Source organism: Pholcus phalangioides, unplaced genomic scaffold (assembly GCF_987345545.1).
Source record: "Pholcus phalangioides strain wild (caught in Gottingen) unplaced genomic scaffold, Ppha-v1.0 ptg000009l_1, whole genome shotgun sequence".
NCBI classification, from domain to species: Eukaryota; Metazoa; Arthropoda; class Arachnida; order Araneae; family Pholcidae; genus Pholcus; species Pholcus phalangioides.
The window spans coordinates 31347769-31363315 of record NW_028301602.1 but is presented as its reverse complement, the minus strand read 5'-3'; the positions used below and the strand labels follow the sequence as shown (position 1 = coordinate 31363315).

The window sequence follows — 15547 nt, the reverse complement described above, 5'->3', positions numbered from 1 at the left end:
AATCCTGCTATTTTCCCCCCTCTCAAATTGATGTATTGTTCCATTTTTCCTTGATATTTGTTATATATTCAATGCCACCAAATTGTAATAGGCTCACAGCCTGACAATAAAATTTTGTCACTCTAGCTGATGTTTTTGGAGTGCTAGAGATTAGAAATACATTAGTTTGCAACTGAGTGTGGGTTTTAATCTTTGTCTGTGACCTTGACAGAGATTTTACAAGTAGACATGTTTTAGTAGCAAAAATGTTTTGCATGTTGTCATGCTTGTTTCCGCTCAACATTGCAAGTTTGGTGAATGGTATTTAGTAATTATAATCTATGCAATTGCCTGATGAATCATACTAAGTGCTCAATCATCAAACACTAAAATAAAGTTATTAATATTTTTCACAAATTACCGAAACATTGTCTACCTTGAACCAAGAAAGGTCATGTACCTTGGAACAGTATAAAATGCGAAGTTTTCGTGGTTAGCCTTGGAGTGATCAACTTACACTAACTTTCAATACTTTTCCTTTTGATTTAAAATACAATTCATATTTTGAATTTTAGTTCTATACTTCTCGCCTACAAAAATTCAGCTACTAAAACCTCAGCTTCTCCTCTTCCATCAACCTTTGCTTATCTCCTGGTCAAATTTGTTGAAAAAACAAAGTTTGCAGTGTACAATATGCCCAACAAAAATTTTTACCAAGTGAATTTCCTTAGGAGGAGAGGTGAGAAAATATTTTATTGTTCATTAATGCCAGATATAGTCAATTTTGACGACATGGATGTTGTATCTCTAATAAAATCACCTAGCATCAAAGGAACTGACAGAACTTACAGATTTATAAATATTTAGTTTTTCCTTCTACAAGTATGATATAGAATGGTCATACACATTTCATCCATACATAAATACATTCCTACCTCCATCATTGTTGCTTTTGTACACATTGAAACCCGTGTATAACAATACTGTGTGTGTATAATGATAAACCAAAGATATTTCTTTGGTCCCTGCAGAATTCCTATTTAATAAGAAGTAACACAAATGCTCAAACAGTCTATAACATTTTTTCTAGGTCGTTTTACTGTATATGTATTAATAATATTTGTGTCATTATTTTGATATCTTTTTTTATTTCAATACATGATTTATATTGAAACTACTCAAATATTATTTTTCCAGCAATATTTATTTTTTTGTCTTTTTAATTTTACCCTGTTTCAAGGCACAAGATCTCTTGTTGTACCTTTGAACATTTTTGCCTTTTCGAAAATCCATATGTCATGATTACAGTAAGAAAGACAGAAAATTTAAAATCTACACGATATGTTTCCTACAGGAAACAGATACTAAAAATGAATTTAGTGAAATTTTACTTAAAAAAATTTACAAAGAGACAAGAAAAAAATCGGAACAAATACTGTTCCAAGGTATAAAAGTCACCCTCTATATATGTTACCAGTGAAGTATGAAATCAGGCATGCTAAATAGCAATCATACTGACTAAGTAACCTATTCACCTTGTTCAAAAGTTTTATGTTATAGTGTTTTTTGTGCTGTTTGATTATTTTTTTTACATTCTTTGAATGTCTTGATGGTACTTTATTTTTTTTGGTCATTGAATTTGACTTTTTTATAGTTTACTATTTGGTTGGCGACTTATTTCTATTGAAACAATCAACTTAATGAATTTCATCTAATGATCTAATTCTACAACAAATGTGCAGATGCTCTTTCTCAATATATAACAATAATATTTTCATTGTAAATATATCTTCCTGTTTTTTAGGTTACTCATTGAATTTCCGAAAGGAATCAGACAAGTGGCAAGAGATTATAATCCCTGATCCTCATCAGAACACATACACTCTAACAAATTTAGACTCTGGATTGACATATCAAGTTTATTTGATGTCTAAAACTAGTGTGGGTACAAGTGAACCTAGTGACACTGCCACAGTGCATACAATGGCTGAATCTTTGAGTAAGCACTAAGTATAAGGACTGGGATTTTTTTAATGTGATGAGTATTACTGGATTCCATATTGTAAACTTTTAATTCAATATCATAAACGTTTCCCTCTCTTTTACGCAATTTATTAATATTTTATGAGAATGTGCTTTCATGGGTTGAAGTGTTTGTATGAGTCTTTTATTCAAAATTTGAAATATTGTTCTCTACTGCTGAGTTTGAAATATTTATTCATTAATTATTTGCAAAGAACAAAATTCTACTATATACTAGTGAATAAGAAATACACCTTGTATTTTTTTACACTTAATTCAACACTTAGTACTGGTGTATAATATGTTTACTATGGTGTATAATACTGGTATATATACATATACCAGTATTATAAACTTAAGAGCCAAAAAAACTGGTACAGGCATGCGTATGCAAATAAAGAGATATGGAACCAATCAGAGTACGGCGCTGCAGTTGACAACACCTATATATAACACAGCAAGTGTCTGGCATAGTTGTTAGATCGGCTTATGCTGCTACAATGGCAGGTTATCAAGATTTAAGTGAGTTTGAACGTGGTGTTATAGTCGGCGAACGAGAGATGGGACATAGCATCTCTGAGGTAGAGATGAAATTTGGATTTTCACGTAGGACCATTTCACGAGTGTACCGTGAATATCAGGAATCCGGTAAAAAATTAAATCTACGACATCGCTGCGGCCGGAAAAAGATCATGCAAGAACTGGACCAACGACGACTGACGAGAATCATTAAACGTGACAGACGTGCAACCCTTCCGCAAATTGCTGCAGATTACAATGCTGCGCCATCAAAAAGTGTCAGAGTGCGAACCATTCAACGAAACACCATCGATATAGGCTTTCGGAGCCGAAGGCCCACTCGTGTACCCTTGATGATTGCACGACACAAAGCTTTACGCCTCACCTGGGCCCGACAACACCGACTTTGGACTGTTGAGGACTGAAAACATGTTGCCTGGTCTGACGAGTCTCGGTTCCAATTCCTTCAAGCTGATGGACGTGTACAGGTATGGAGACCACCTCATGAATCCATGGACCCTACATGTTAACAGGGGACTGTTCAAGCTGGTGGAGGATCTGTGATGGTATGGGGCATGTGTAGTTGGCGTGATATGGGATCCCTGATACGACTCTGACAGGTGACAGGTACGTAAGCATCCTGTCTGATCACCTGCACCCATTCATGTCCATTGTGCATTCCGACGGACTTGGACAATTTCGGCAGGACAATACGACACCTCACACGTCCAGAATTGCTACAAAGAGGCTCCAGGAACACTCTTCTGACTTTAGACACTTCCGCTGACCACCAAAATCCCCAGACATGAACATTATTGAACATATCTGGGATGCCTTGCAACGTGCTGTTCAGAAGAAATCTCCACCCCCCCTCTTACTCCTACGGATTTATGGACAGCCCTGCAGGATTAATGGTGTCAATTACCTCCAGCACTACTTCAGACATTAGTAGAGTCTATGCCACGGCGTGTTGCGGTACTTCTGCGGGCTCGCGGGGGACCCTACACGATATTAGGCAGGTGAACCAGTTTTTTTGGCTCTTCAGTGTATATATACATATTTATAATACACCAGTGTTAAAACCTAATAGGAAAATTTACGCCAATATTATTATTCATATCTGCTTCATAATATTTATCAAAACACACACATAAGAATGCAATTATTTTGCATTGATTTTTTTAACCCTCTAAGCAGCATAGCAGAAATTGCAAAACCTTCTATGAAATGTCTTTTTTTTTAATTAAGAAGAATTTCTTCCAATTTTCAGCAAGTGCAAAGTAAGAAGTATAGGAGAAAAGTGTGCCATATGTTGAGAAATCAACTTTACAGAATATCTCAGCCTTTCAATACTGAAATAGAAGGCATTTGGGGGGGGGGGGCGCTAGATATCTCATCAATGCCAGTTAAAGTATATAATGGATATCCAAAGAACTGCCAGATACTTGACACATTATTTAATTGAGTTTATTTCGTTTTATGAAATGCTGAAATGACAGTGCAGTGAAACAAATAAGGCTTTCATTACCACCGCATAATGCAAAATTCATAATTTTTGGGTTTTTAATCCTACATGACAAAGTTTTTACCTTTCAACGTTTTGTTTGCACGAGTGGTGAACATTTTCAATAAATCTTGTGTAATGGTGAAAAAGGCTAATATTCACGTCTCCTAGATAGAAACTTTGTCATGTTGACCTAAAAACCTGCGAACCAGGCCGTCATTTGGGGAGGGGGGGGGGTGGTATGGCGGAGTAATCGCCGCCTCCGGCCTTTACAAAACTTTTAAAAATACAATAGAAATGGACAAGAAAAGTGAAAGATATATATTGAGTATATGTTCTTATTAATACCAAAATTTGGGGGAAGGGAAAAGCAAACAATAAAGCTTGATAAATCCCAATGGCTAGGTCACCATGGTAGCTAAAAAAATTGGTATTTGCTCCTAAAGTTTTCTATATGTTATTGCTAGCTACAGCAAAAGAAATAAGCTTGGCTCCTTGGTTGGTGCCTAGATTTACTTTTCTTAATTCTTCTAACCCTGAATAGCAGAGTTTGAGGAAAAAATTTTTCATATGAACAGATATATTTACATATTTTGTTTGCATACTTTCTCAGAAAAATTAATCTATTGTTCATCTCTTTATCTTTTGATCAGATCATGCTGTTCCTTCTCGGCCACCATCTTCCCGAGCTGGAATAGATGAGTTCACCCAGACACTTTACGTTGTAGTGCCGATAACTGTTTCAGCAGTTATAATTGTTATAGTGATTGTAGTGGCCTGTGTATATGTATATTCTAAGCGACCCATTCGAGTTCCATCTGACCCATACGCAGGTAAGAGTTTTTTTAAATCAATGTACTTGCTTTTTGGTATTGAGTTATATTTTATGTAGAACTAGTCACTGACCCTCACGTTATATGACTTTGCTATAATGCAATTTTGAAAATGTAATGTAAGAAATCGCAACAGGAAATTTAGAAATTTGGCCCAGTGTTTTATTTTAATTCTGAAAATTAGAGCTTAGAAATCAAAGATACGACATAGGTGGAATGATAAATTGTTTTGTATTTGAGGATGTGGATGAAACAAATATTTATGAAACATGCCAATCTAACTTACCAGGGGAGCTCACTAATCACTCACTCTCTTTTGCTAACACATTAAAATCAAAATTTTAGTTTCAAAGGAAATGATCTCAGACTAGAATTCACCATAAGTGCTTCGGATATTTGGAATTCATTGGACTCGCTACACACTCTATAAAGAGACAAAAATGTTAGTCGGCAGAGTCTCGACAGTTTTGTTTAAAAAGTTAATTTAACCTCTGAACTATGCTATTAAGAAGAAATATTCCAGTTATATTTTCATCATGGGTTTTATGCAATCATATTTTTTTTCCATATTGAATCAATGAAAAAAATACATTAAAAAGTTCGGCTGTTGATGCCATTTGTAAATATGTTGTTGATTTCAGATCTGCCACCAGATAAGAACTTTACATATATGGCGACGATTCCTCGTCAGCATAGTTTACCTCCAGGCACCTGTGGACGAAATACTCCAAAGCAAGGATCACCTTCTTCATTGGTGCCACTTACGAGGCACGAAGTGGTTCAAGAAGAGCCAATATACGAATCTGTCACTGATGAGATCAGGTGTAAAATGAGACAGGTAATTTCTTTTGTGTAAAAATATTCAAGTCTGTTATGTTTATTTTGTATTTGCATTATTATTTTTCGATAATTTCATAAGAAAATTTTGGATGTAATTAGGTAATTGAAACTAGCAATGTATCTTCATATCTTGTTTGAAGTTGCCTATAGTCTAATGATCAAGTCCTTTAAATACAATGATATCCTTTATTACGATAAATCTTTCTCTTGTGTGACAATATTTATTTTTATATCTTGCTCAAATCGCTGTTGATGTATTTTCAAATTGGTCACCTGGTTTTGTTATTTTGAGGTCATTTAACAACATCGGTATTTTTGGCCCCTGATCATCAAAAGTGTTGATGAAGTTGTTGGTGTTGCTAATGTGTTGTTGGGTAATATGTGAAAGTGAGTTGAGATAAACCTTTTTTTAAAAGCAGAAAATCTAACAATTTTATTAATTAATCGTAGTAATTTTTTTTCTGTGACTGGTAAGTATTAAATAGCCTTGCTTATTTGAATTCACTTAGCTCTCTCATGATCGTTGATCCTCCAGCCCATCGGTTTTCAACCTGTGTTCGGCAGAGCCCCAAGGGCTCTGTGTGCACTTCCCAGGTGCTTCACAGCCTCTCGAGAAAAATTGAATGAATCGGAAAATTTTATAAATAAGTAAAAAAAAACTAGGCCACAAAATGTGTGGGGTCCCACCATAAAAATTTTATACTAAAAAGAGGTGCTCCACGAGTCAAAAAAGGTTGAGAACCTGAAATGTCTTTCTTTTGACATTTATGCTTGTCAGACTGAAGGAGCATTCAGTTTCACACAATAACATAATAAACTTTAATCTGCACACCACTATCGTCCACTTAATAGTCCATAGCCATAGATGAATGTAACCGACTGCAATGGCCGCCAGAACAGAATCAACTACCAAACCAAACAGTGCATGCATGTCTGAGCTTGTGCTTTGCGTTGTTGCCAATAAGCTGTGACCAAATAATGCATAGAACCACTGCTCTAGCGTAACTAGACCAAGTTGGACCAAGCCAGTTTGAAAAAAATCTAGTTAAACGAGGAAGATAGAAACCAGTATAAAATTAATTATGCATGGATTGACAAATCTCGGGCACCAGGTCCGCATAGGGACTAGAAAATATGTATTGCCACCTAAATTTTTTTATATGCAATTATTAGGATATGTAAATTTCGCAAAAAAAATGTTTAATCAGAAATTTCACATTTATTTGCAAAAAACTCTAATAAATGAAACATAGTTCAAATCAAAAATTTTGCATTAAAAAAAATACAACACACACACACACACACACACACACACCAGCCGTGTTACTGGAAAGTGTTAAAATACTTGGTTGAAATGTAACATTGCAGTAATGTTATTGCTATTATTTCCTATTAATTTAATCTTATTTTTCAAATCTTTAAAATTTGGTCCATTCACATCTATACATTTTTACCTCTGTTATAACGTACTCTGCTGAAAACTTAAAACATATACTGTGGATATAACAAACCAAAAAAAAAAAAAAAAATATGCTTAACCAAAAAAAAAATCCAGATATAACATACTGCGAAAACCCCCCAGAAATATATAGCCGAAAACATCCTTTTATGGACAACATTTATTGTATGTGGGTGATATCTTAGACCCCTAAATTTTTTCAATAAACTCGAAATTACATGGCTGGAATAGTTACACTTCCTACTCAACAGATAGCACTGAATATTATAATTGGCAAACTTTAGCGCTACCTGTCGATGATAAATGTAACTATTTTGGCAATAAAATTTTTGACATTTAATAAAATCCTGTCTTTCTGGTTGAACTGTATCGTCTATGCTTTTGGAATTATGAAATTTTTATATGTTTTATTACTTTGGTGGCGGTGATGAAAGAACAATTGTTACAAATCAACTCAGGCGCTGTTGAAAAGCTATGGTAATTCAAGTGTATTATTGATTAGCAAATTCATGAACATCAGTGGGATTATTTTTTCTGAATTTTTAAATTATACAATACTGTCAACTTCAAAGGGAAAAACCATTAGCATAAACTCAAAAAAAAACAAAACATTAACATTTCAAAATATATCTGCATGTGGTTGTATATCTCATTTTCTAATAAATTTCCAATTTTAAGATACCAATCAAAAACTATATTCATGCTATATTATATTTCAATTATGTGAGGCATAAGCTTATTTTTTCCATGACAATCTCAATAATGCATGTATGTTATTGCTACGTAAGCTAATTCAACACCTCCTTTATACATGTCGCTTATTACATGCACTTCTCGAATCACCTAGGGGCTATGTTATAACCAAACTCGACTGCATTTATATGTAACACAATGTCAAAGGGGGATAGAAGTGATGCTTGTAATATCCCTTTCGAGCACGTGCAAAGTACTGAACAAAATTATGACTTTTCCATTTCAAAAAGTGTAAATTACCTAGATTTCGTGAAAAAGTAGTAAAAAATCAAATTTCAGCATTTATTTGTCAAAATTGGCAAAGTTTGCATTTATCACATTTATTTCCTAAATTTCCCATTTATCATGGTTATTTCGTAAATACAAAATTTACGTATCCTTAGCAATTGTGTTAAATGATAGTCTATGAATGAAATTTTTTTTTGATTTTATGACAGTATTTTTTCCAATACGGGAAAAGGAGGTCCTGGTAAATCCGAGGAAATTAAAAAAATTATTTAGACCCTCTTTCTTGAGCAAAAAGCTATGCTTGCTTTCTCAGAAATTTTGCTGGTGCCTAATTTTTTTTTTTTCTGATTTGTCAAGCCCTGATGTTCAATCTATTTGGTACTTTCATGGGAGAAATTGCAGCAGATAAACATTATTTAGAGATTATGGAAATAACTTGCATCTACAAATTAGATTGTTTATTCCATCAATAGGGATTTGCATACCACAGTGAATTACCACAGAGGTACTGTAGTTTAATTTACAATATAAATTACAGGAGACAGGGTTTTTTAAGGTCTGTTGAGAGGAAAAAATCTGGTTAACACTAAAAGGACTATGCCGCTATTTTGACCTTTTCGATTTTATAGCTCAATTTTCATGATGAACCAGATCAATTAGAATGTTGAAATTTCACGACTTTTCCTAAAAATGCTTAGACTATAACGCTGTCCAACTATCATAAATTAAAAAAAAAAACATCTGAGATATTTTTTAGTTTTACTTAGAAGGACCATCACCCCAGTCAATTTGACCTAAAATGTTATAGACATTTTCATATCCACCTGCAGTAAATATTTAATATTTATTCAAATTTCTACGTATATAAATATTGCTCACCTTGACTAATTGAAAGCATCCTTAATGATTGACTAATTATAAAATAAAAATACTAATATGTTCGAAAATGCAGTGATGCACATCATTGAATCTTATCTGAAAGCTAGTAGAAATGACTAGTGGCAAGAAATGCTTGGTTGATTTGTATGAAAAAAAAAAAGAAAACAAGAAACTTCAGATGTAAAATATCGAGTTTTGTTACAGACAATAACTGCAAATATGGTTTCTTCCAGAAAGAATCTGGATGAAGAGCTTGGCTTTTTGAAACTTACATATGGGTGCAGTGCCCACATTTTAAACCTGCTAGCGAAAGATTTGGTTAAAACTGATTTAACAAAGCATGTTACAAGTACAGTATATTTAAATATTTCCACAATCATCGTCTTGAAAGGAGGTAGTAGTGCATTGATACTTCCTGTAGAGGCATGATGAAACTCTTATTGTCATTCTCTTGAATCTTATGTTAAAATTGGTCAGTTACCAAATTTTGTGAAGACCACAGATCACAAATAGATAGTGACATCTCTAGTAAAATCGTAAATATTGGTTTAAAAAAGAAATGTTGAGGACATGATTGCGATTTTGAAATTGATAGCCAAACTATTGATTTTGTACAAAGGAACAACTGCTCCCCCTAGCTGAATGGGTATTCCTAACTAGCATGGAAAAAGCTGCAATTGAAGGTAAAAGAAGCATCAACATCAAACAATAAAAAGGTCTTGTCTTCAGTGTATGGAAATAGATATGAACACACATTAACAGATACACACTTTGCTGCATTTATTCTAAGCCCATCAGTGTTAATTTCTAATATGGATATTGATGTACTCATACCTACATCAAAAAAAAAAAAATTACAGTAATCACAAGATTTTATAGTGAAAATCAATCTCTGGTCATTTTGACCGGTATTGGTCTTTCGAGGTAGAATGAAATGTTGGTCCTTCTAGTGTTGAAGAAGGCCTAGTTAAGAGAGATTTAGAGATTATGCTATGTGTTTTAGGATGAAAAGTTTGTTTTTATGGTTTTACAATGATTGTTTTTTGTTTATTTCTACATTAGAAAATATATGATGATGAATTCAAAGTTGGAAGTGGCACAATTGTTTGAAGAGAGAAATTCAACTTGTCGAATTGATTGTCTTGTCATCTACCTCTTGAATTAGTGCCTTTAGAACTCTTGATATGGAAGAAAGGGAAGAGAGAAAAAGATGTAAAATTTGTGCTTTCTTCACTTTTCATTTGTACACACACTTGCACTGCGTACATGTTTGATGTTGTTAATTGCTTCGCAGTGTCACTGAACTTCATGGGCTGTGTTTAGTTCATTTATGAAAGTAAAAAATTACTTTCTCAAGATATTTGCATTTTATGTTGTTTTTTTCTATTTTTTTTATTCCTATTCATGAGACAACCCATCATTGTGACGATAGCAATCCAGTGTTGTACAGAGAATGAAGAAAAAAACAGGTGAGAAATAAGGGTAAAGGTTTTCAAATTTCAGAAATTATTCAATGTTAATTCAGCATATCAAAATTATGTGAAACTGAATCTTGAATTTTATTTGATAAAGGGTATTCTCAGCTGATAAGTAGAAGTCACAAAATTTACTGTTATCCCTTTGAAATGCATTGCTCAAAAAATTAGTTGCTTGAACGCAAACTATTCATGAAGTATTCTACTGTTTATGAAAGTTATGGTTTTGCCCTGTGTTGCAAAACTTGATTTTTAAAAATTGACGTTGTGATGGCCAAGATATCCTTCCATTATTCATCTTGGAAATTTGACAATTTTCATGGTGAAAAAATATGTGATGACAAAGACCATTTATGCTAGAGCAATGTGGTGTCAACTACATTTGATCAATATAGACGTTCGATTTAGTGTATGGCCATCAGTTGAACGAGCATAAAAGGGTATCATCTTAAAGTAGTAGTATAAATCTTTTAAAAACTTTTGACTTGAGTTTACACTTACTTATGCGAAAAGATATAATAATTAAGAAAGGCGAATGGATATCTTGAACCAGAGTTAAAAACTAAGTCGAATTTTTTGTGTATAATTTAAACCATCTAGTTCATAAAAGTACTCAATTTTTTTGTAGCGAAAATTGTTACTTGTTAAATTCTAATGTCATTTTTAATGCCATATATTTTTTCTAACTTGAATTGTATTTTTCAAGCATCTTCACTCTTCAGTCAGCTTATTAGCTTAGTTTTTATGGAAAGATTTTCACTCTACTCATTTTCTCTGTTTTTTTTTGTGCACTATATTTGTGGTGAAGCTTTTCAAGGGGTTCTCTTTCTTCACACCACATATTTCTTCTATTTACCCATCTACTCATTTTTTTTCTGAGGGAGGAGGATCTCTTGTAAAGCTGTAACAAAAATTCAGTGTGTAGAAAAACAGCAGCATAAGAAAAGAGTCCATAAAAAATAAGTAAATTTTTTATCATCAATTTTCTAATTGATGTGAAGAGTTTTCATGTGCGGCTTCTTATCAAACATTCTGTCGTTATAGATGTCACTGAGAGCCAAAATGTATTTTATATTTTCTCTTTATGGTTAAATTCAAAGATAGCAGTGTACTCAAAGTTTAAATACATTCATTTTTTTTGAGTATATATATATTAGTCCTAAATTTGTATTCAATTTGAATTGTGCTTGTGATTTATGCATTAAGTTTTTTTTGAGTGAAACCATTTGTGAAGTGTTCCTATTTCTATTTGTATTCTTTACGGTTGCAACTAGTGATGAATCTACTTAATATATAGTTGAACAGGTTGTGTGTTTGAGTTTAGATAGAAAGTTTTTTAAATTTATCTGATTAAAAATTCTGTATAGATGTCCCTGTGTATTTTTGTGAAATTTATTTCCCCCATTTGTCTCAAATCATCTTCATTCCTTAGTAATTTCATTTCCAGTTGTATTTTCACATAATATATCTGCTTCATTCCATTGAAAAAAGCAAAAAAATCTGATTTATAGAAAATTTATTATAAAGAAAGAATTTTTTAATGTAAAGCAAATTGACGTGAATGCTCCAATAAAAAGTTTGTTGTATAGAAAAAAATTATTTATATAGAGACTGTAATATATAGTTCTTAAATTACACGCTAAAGGAGGAAGCTGAAAAATATGTTAAATGAGTTAAATCATTCCTGTTTAATGCTGAATACTTTGGCACTTTCTTAACAAGTCTTACTACAATGCAGCTTCATTTATTCGTAATATCATTGTTGATGAGTACTATTACTTTTTTGTTTGTAAAATTTGTTACATTATATAATTCCAATTTTTATGGGATTCATAAATATGCCATTAGTTTTCATTGTGGTTGGTTCGCCATAGTTTTCTGAAACATTTATTGATTCTCAGTTATGATTTGAAGTGATTTTCAAAAAATTTTGTTAATAGCAAATTGTTATAATATTTAAAATGTAGTTATGCAATAATCTATTGACATAAATGGGCAATGAGGAAAGAAATTTTATATCAATAAATATTAAACTGAATTACTTAAGTTTATAAAAACAGCAGTTATAGAGCACAGCCTAGAGAGTAATTTAAGTAAGCTAATTATGGAAACTTTCAGTAAGTATACCACAGCTTTTAGAGATTAATCAAAAACAAAAATTTGGGCCCCAAATTTCTTAGGAGCCAAGCGTGGTTTCCCCCAAAAACAACCAAATATTTTTAGATGCTATTAAACATCTCTGGAATTTATTGACCCATTCCGATGTTGGAAAAACACTCATGAAATCAGAATATTTTGTGCCATTCTTAGACTACAATTTAGCAATCACAGAAAAATTCTAGTTCCAATACTGGTTTTTAGTTTCAAGGCAACCTGGTGCCTGGGATTTGTTAAGCCCTGAGTATACTATCCAGGAAATTTTGTTGGCATTATCTTCTGATCTTGATTCATTTCAGTTATTACCAAGGAGTGTTTTTCCTTGCTGGGAAGGAGGATATTTTAAAATGATATTTTGTTCTTATTGAATTGGTTTAAGTCAATCACATGCACACAGTGTGTCGAACATGCAGTTAACTCTTGTTTAATCAAATATTAAAAGACTTGATGTAAAAAATCCATCACACAATCAAAATGTAAGTTTTATTCAAGTCACTGAAATATGAAGGCTGTCAAATCAATTCATAATGTTTCACATGGAATAATATGCAAAGGCTGGAAAAATATAACATTGCCTGTATCTGCAGTTATTATCTTCTGTGAATATATCAGAAATCTAATGACATTGTTATTCAGTTAATAGATTTATTTACTTCTGGTAAAATGTGTGATTATATCTTAATTTTTGGACTATGATGTGCGAAATGAGAAATTGTATAGAGATTACTGTATTTCTTGGAATAAGCACTGTAGCACTTACATTTATAAAACATGATATAAACGCCTTTTATTGTTTACGCCAATGTTTCATACACATTAGTTTTTGTTCCAAAAAACACTCTGAAAAAGTAAAAAATTAACATTATGGTGTAACTTTTATAGGGGTGCCTCGAGAGAGACATTGTTTTACTACATGCGAGCTATAGCAGTGAATCTATCCCAAAAACTCACAGCTATGTTCCCAGCTGGATGAAAATGCATAAAAAATTAGTTTTCTTAGCATTTTTCCAATAGATTTATATTTGAATTTTGTAGATAAAGTAATTTTTATGAATTTTTCTTTGAACCTTTATCCCTGATTTGGCACCCCTCCTATAGCGGTAGCGTATAAGTGTTTTTTTGCACTTTGTCTTAAAATTCTTCCAAATTGTTCTGCAGTAGCGCTAATTGTTCTGCGACGGACGTCACAGATTTTGGCATATTCGGCTTTGGGGCAGCACTTATACCCTTGAAACGCTTATTCTGAGAAGTATGGTACTTATTCAAATTATTGAAAATGTGATGTCAAAATTGGACTTTTTTGATAGAAACGCATTCGAGAATTCTTTTTCACTGACTTTTAGCGACATAAAAAAAACCAGTCAAGATAATTTTATGCTGTAATTATAAGGTGAAATCCCGATGTCACAATCTCTGTTAAGTCTTCCCCCCATTCTTATTATTTGCAAAAAATCTTGTTTCGAAAGTTCAGAAAACAGATGACATTTAAATGTGTTCGAGAAAATTCTGATGTGCCTTAAAACATTTTTGCAGTGCTAAATTCTGTTTAGAGACATAAATGCCAAATATTTAAATTGTTACTGGTTGTTTTTTTTTACTTTTATATTCCCTTAGAATTGTAGTATTAGAGAGTAAAACCAAATGTTCTGTTGGTGTTCATGTAATTTAAAATTTCATGACATTTGTGCCATTATTATTTTTTCATTGTTTCCTCTTAGCTTTGTTAAATATTTTTCAAGTTGATTTACCAACTATTAGAGAATCTCATCGATTTATCATTATTATTGTCTATGTTTATATTATATTTGAAATTTCTTGGTATTATTTTACAGACAGAGAAATGACGAGACATTCAAATCATTTTGTATGTGCCTAAGATGTTTCGTCTATGCATATAGTCACGAAATGTATATTATCATTTATGCATTGTGTGCAGAAATGATGGCTTATTTATTGTGATTGTTCTATTCATATCGCACTTAGTTGTTAGTTGTTGTTGAGTGTAAATAAAAAGTTTTAGCTGATTTGTAAGTTTTTATTTCTGCAGGAGATATTTCTATGTGCTGTTCTGCCCCTCTAAGATTTCTAACAACTCCCCCTCATATATTGCATTCAAATTGACAGGAATTGGTATATAAAATCCAATAAAGCACAGTAAAACCCCTCTTAACCTTCAGACGTGGTCACCCTCTTGTTTTGCTGCCAAATAAAAATATCCTGGCAAAAAATCTGTTCGACCTAAAGCGATAGGGAGTTGCTCCAGACCAACTTAAACAGGATTGCAGCATAGGCAAATGAATGGAGCATGACGTTTAGTGTTGATAAGTGCATGGTCGCTCATTTTGGTTCAAACAACCCACGGTTCTCTTACGAGTTGAATGGTGTCACTATCCTGGATGCAACTAGGGTTGCATCACCGATTTGGGAACTCTCATTGACGAGCGGCTTAGGTTTTCTGAACATTGTTCAGCGGTGGTCAAAAAAGCAAATAGAATGCTTGGTCTCATTTTCAAAAAGGTCTCTTCGCGTTCTCCTAAAGTCATTCTTCCGCTTTTTCGAAGATTAGTTCATCCTGGACTGGAGTATGCTGTACGGTTTTGGAGACCATACCTACAGAGGGACATAGAATTGGTTGAAGGGGTGCAGAGAAGAGCTACGTGTCTCCTTGTTGGCACACAGGGCTTGAGTTATGAAGAGAGACTTCATTTTTTGAATATGTTTACATTGGATGAACGCAGGTGTCGAGATATGATCGAAGTGTTCAAAATTTTTAATGTGATGGATAGGATGGACCATGAACTTTTAGTACACCGCCAATCGACTGCTTCTACAAGGGGACACCAGCACCGATTGGTGAGGGACAATGCAAGGTTATGGTGTCGCAGGGAATTTTTCTCTA

The 15547-nt window shown here is 33.1% G+C and overlaps 1 protein-coding gene across 1 annotated transcript in view; it reads left to right on the top strand.

Moving 5' to 3' along the window:
• Nucleotides 1-14672, top strand: part of LOC149082811 (cell adhesion molecule Dscam1-like) — a 33772-nt gene extending 19100 nt beyond the window's left edge. The window contains exons 12-15 of the mRNA XM_089235971.1: nt 1784-1978; nt 4678-4857; nt 5499-5695; nt 10079-14672. Coding sequence (XP_089092097.1) covers nt 1784-1978; nt 4678-4857; nt 5499-5695; nt 10079-10126 — 620 coding nt within the window. The 3' untranslated portion in view covers nt 10127-14672. The remainder of the gene's footprint in view (nt 1-1783; nt 1979-4677; nt 4858-5498; nt 5696-10078) is intronic.
• Nucleotides 14673-15547: the final 875 nt, after the last annotated feature.